General features: G+C 41.0%; 1 protein-coding gene across 2 annotated transcripts in view; it reads left to right on the forward strand.

Moving 5' to 3' along the window:
- The window catches only part of LOC103481958 (monocarboxylate transporter 7), a 9,226-nt gene extending 5,537 nt beyond the window's left edge, over positions 1-3,689 (forward strand). For both annotated transcript variants that reach the window (XM_008437798.2, XM_008437799.2), the window contains exons 5-6: positions 1,865-2,776; positions 3,355-3,689. In XM_008437798.2, the coding sequence (XP_008436020.1) occupies positions 1,865-2,776; positions 3,355-3,650 (1,208 nt within the window). In that variant the 3' untranslated portion in view covers positions 3,651-3,689. The remainder of the gene's footprint in view (positions 1-1,864; positions 2,777-3,354) is intronic.
- The last annotated feature ends 1,229 nt before the right edge of the window (positions 3,690-4,918 follow it).

A 4,918-nucleotide genomic window follows, 5' to 3' on the forward strand; every position in this document is an offset into this window, starting at 1 on the left:
GATAGATAGATAGATAGATAGATAGATAGATAGATAGATAGATAGATAGATAGATAGATAGATAGATAGATAGATAGATAGATAGATAGATAGATTGATTGATTGATTGATTGATTGATTGATTTATTAGTCTCCCATAGGAGAAATTTATCCTGGAAGCAGGGGCCAAAAACTGCAGTACAATAAAAAGGACATAAGAATAAAAACAACAATAAAAGAGCATAAAACCACAAATGTCAGATCAGCAGTACATCCCCTAAACATCCTCTATATGCTAACCTTGGTCATCGTCCAGGCCCCGCTAGTCTGCCATTTATCAAGTTAATAGAGAGGTACGAATGAATTTTTCAGACGGTTGTATTTGCAAAGGGAGACCCTGAAACTTCTCCCAGAGTTTATAAGAACATATTCTGATGCGAGCACATGACCCATCAGACAAGATGTTCTCAGCTTGCCTGATGGTTGCCTGCTCTAACAGGAGTCGTGAAGATAGATCCGGAGTGTTGATAATCTTGCTTGCCATCTTCACAAGACTTTGAATTTGAGTTTTTAATTTAACAGTGAGATTTCCAAACCATCCAGTGATGCCATATCTAAGAATACACTCGACGGTTGCCCTATAAAAGATCAGCATTATTATTTTAGAAACACCACACAATCGAAGTCGTCTAAGAAAATAGAGATGCTGGTGATCCTTTGCACATACATTTGTCACATGTGTGCGCCAACTTAGATCGCCATCTATGAACACAATAAAGTACACAGGTTGCATATTTAAAAGATGCAACCTGTTTAATGAGGCAGCCATGTATGGCTATAGGACTCCGGTCACTGATTGATTTAGGATCTAGAAATAATTCAACAGTTTTTGAGGTGTTAATCTGTAGCTTATGACAGTCGCACCATAAAACAAACTTATCTATAGCAGCTTTATGACTGTCAGGATTGTCTGTTAAGAGACTCAGAATAACTGTATTCTGAAAATACATCTGAAAATTTTATTATGTACTGATTGGGTTGAGAACTGACACATTCATTTGTGTACAAAATAAAAAGGTAAGGTGAACTGACGCAACCTTTAGGGCCCCTGTGATACTTAACACAGAATCAGAGAGAACTGAATTGTACTTGCCAAGATCTTTTTGATGAAAAAGAATACCACTTGATTAAAAAAGGATTAACCTTCAACTGGACCTATTTCCTAAGAAGATTATTTACATGGATAGAATTAAAAGCTGAACTAAAATGAATGTCTATAGAGATCAGAAAACGTTTAAGCCAAATTAGAGAAAGTTCCTTTGCAAAGCGGACATATTTTCTGGGCCAGTTGCTTTATGTGTGTTTAAACCCTTGAAGACCCTAATTACTGACTGTACAGGTGCACGTTTCTGAGAAATGTCTATACCAGATCTAACCATCTTAAGGCCAAAATTTTTTTCTTGACTTCTTCAACAAGCTCAGCCACATTGTTGTTCCAGATTCAGATCATCAATTGGATTTAGGTCTGGACATCAACTGACCCAGTCTAAAACACAAATATGCTTTGATCAAAAACCATGTCCACGGTGGCTCTGGCTGAATGGTTAACCTGCAAGGCTGGATGGTTTATTAAAAATATATATGTTTTTGTACATACATTTGTTAAAATTGCCATCATGTTGTGACAGTATATGTGACAGAAGATCTGTAAAAAAAATCTCAGAGAAGAAGAGTGGTTGGTAGGTGTGATGATACCTTGTAGGGGCTATGATTGGTTTATACATGAAATAACATGACACAAAAAACAATGCACTTTGTGTTCATTTTTAAATAAGCTGAGCAATCACACATTTCATTTCATCACTGCATTTCCTTTGCCTTTTAGGCTTTTCTGTGTTAAGAGACAAAATTGGCTGGAGACGTACCATGGCAGTGATCGGAGCTCTGCAAAGCATCATCATCGTCTGTGGTGCGCTGCTCCGGCCAATCATTATTAAACCCAGATTGTCCCAAAGCCAAAACATTGAAACATCTTCCCCAAAGGAGCTGGAAGCACTAAAGACACAAGAGAACATAGACAGTTTGGTTCTGGAGAACTTTGAGACGACTAATGGCGTCCTGTCACTTAAAGACACCTGTACACCAGAGGAGAATACTTCACTGGACAAAGAGACAAAGCTAGAGACGGCTCCAAACTCTCTGGAAAAAAATAAAGAACCTGAAACAGAAATACACAACAAAGATGACGAAAAAACAATGGACCAAGGAGAAGAACGCAACTCAGGCTGCACAAAGCAATCTGCTGCAAATTCTAGACTCCTAGACTTCTCCATCCTCAAAGACTGCAGCTTTGTCCTCTACTCTCTCTTTGGACTGTTTGCCACTCTGGGCTTCTTCGCCCCTTCGCTCTACATCATTGAGCTGAGCGTGAGCCGTGGCATGGAGCGAGAGCAAGCCACCTACATGCTCTCCATCATGGCAGTGGCTGAAATCTTTGGACGATTCGTCATCGGGTGGGTCCTGTCCCAAAATGTGTTCAGGACGAGGAAGCTCCAGGTGCTCCTGGTGTGTGTGATCATGATGACAGTGGACTTAGTGGGATTTACACTGGTGACGAACTTTTACACTCTGGCTTTGTGCTGTATTGTGTACGGGTTCTTCATGGGAACCCTGGCATGCACTCACATCCCTATGCTGGCAGAGGACGAGGTGGTGGGCGTGGAGAGGATGTCATCAGCTGCTGGTGTTTATGTGTTCATCCAGAGCTTTGCTGGACTGGCTGGGCCGCCACTTGGAGGTAGGAAAGATCTTTTTATGGGTAAAGATTTCTGGTAGTATAACATTCTGATCCCTAAGCAAATGTATAGGTCCTTAAAAGTAGAGATGCACAAAGAAATGTACTAGCATCACAAAATTGACAATTTGCAGCTTGATTGGTTCTGACCAGCAACTTACCGATTGGAAACTCATTTAGCAAACACACCTCAAGTAAGCACTATCAGAATGCTCAACAACACTCTTGGCATGGATGCTGTTACTTAGTAAAAAAGTCAGACGAAGCATAGATATGCATGAGAGATCTGGATTAACAAACGAGTCAAAAACATCGAACAGTATCTGAGGTTCGTGTATTCCATTTGCGCAGCCTGAATAGGTATGTGATACTTAAACAAGCAATTGTTTCAAATTTGTTTAGACACATGGATCTCTTCTTATTCCATTTTCTCTTAGTATGAAAACAAATATGTCGCTGAGGACAGTGAGATCAGTTTCTCAACCCCAAACCCATCTGTGGAGGATCAAATAATATGATGCCATAGTTTTAAATTTATAGTTTACTGAACTTGTTTCTCTGTGCCCACTCCATGCCTACAGGTGTGCTGGTGGATGTAACTAAGAACTATGGAGCGGCGTTCTACTCCTGCGCGGTGGGAATGGGACTGAGTGCTGTGTTCCTGGGATTTGTTAGACCTGCTAAGAAAGGGTTGCCCTGCAGGAGGAGAAGCCCGAAATGCTCTGCAGTTGAACATGAAAGGAACCCTGGCTACAAAGAGGTGAGCGGAGAGGAGAAACCGGACCAAACTCACACCGCACACGACGACTGCTCTGAGATAGAAGACAAGCGGGACGTCAGTCAGGAAGGCGTCAAAGAGGTCACAACTCAATACTGAGCTGAAAAAACCCACAAGTAAAAGAACAAATCAAATGAATGTAAGTGTATAAGGTGAACAGTCCAGGATGCAGTAAAGAGAAGGTTCAACACTTATAAGAGGGGAGTAGGCATGGACAGGTTCCTGGTTTCAAGGTGTACTGCAATATACTGTATAAAATGGCGTTTCTTTTTTGTCTGGTCAGAGACAGAGTGGAGGTGAAATCAAACTAGTCATGCGTAGGTAACCTGTCCATCTTGTCTAAAAGAATAATGTCCACTTTATGGGAATATGTTAGCTACCACAGGAAGACAGATGGCAACTTGGAGGAAGAAGGTTGCCCTTTATGCAAAACATGCTTACCATACTGTAGCCAAAGGAGGCAAGCACGATCATACATCTAGGAGAGCAATTTGCTAAATTCAAGGTAAAGTTCATGCTGTGGTCAAATGAACAAGCTAACTTTAGTGAAACAAATATCACCGTGTTTGTGATCTAGAAACAACTTCCAAAAGCAATTCAAGTTGACTATGACTATAGAGATTATGGTGATAATTAATTTAAAATAAAATTTGAAATTTGAAATAAAAATAAAGGACCGTCGCGTGGTGCAGACTTTAGAGCTGCGCCGTGTAGACAGAGGCTACCGACCTGGACGTGTCCATCTCACGTTTGTCTCCCATCGTCTTTCTCCCTTTCTCTTTGACGCCTTCCTGTCACATTGCTTTCAAATAAATGCCACCACAGTAAACAAAATGTCAAGCAATAACAAAAGAAATTCTAGTTAAAAAGAAATGCTAAATGATACGTCTTAGAGCTGTAATACTAATACCACACCTAGCCTAGCCTTCCTAGGCCACTCTGCTTGATTCAAATGTCTTGTACGGTCTTGGCTTCCTCCCATTGGCCGGTAGAATTTCTACTGGGCCAATCAGCATACAGGAGAAGTTGATTTTCTGTGCTGTTTTAGAATTGAACTCTCACTGTAGTTTTAGCAATGGCAGCAGAGGAAGTGAAGGAAGTCTTTCAGTCCCTGGTGGCCACACTTTGAAATAATGAATTGACGTCAACAGCCACCTCGTAATTTCCGGAAGCTTCATAGCATCAAACTGGTGCATTACATCATCGTTACGTCACGGCCAAACATTTGCGACTTTAGGAAAATTTAAAACCTAAACAGAATCCACTCCTCCAGGAAGCAATCGTTTCTCAATAGCCGAGCGTCCAGACCCTCTGTAACAAGCTAAGAGTAGAACAAGGGGCTGACTTCTGCCCAGCTATGTGATACC

Source organism: Poecilia reticulata, linkage group LG19 (assembly GCF_000633615.1).
Source record: "Poecilia reticulata strain Guanapo linkage group LG19, Guppy_female_1.0+MT, whole genome shotgun sequence".
Taxonomy (NCBI): Eukaryota; Metazoa; Chordata; class Actinopteri; order Cyprinodontiformes; family Poeciliidae; genus Poecilia; species Poecilia reticulata.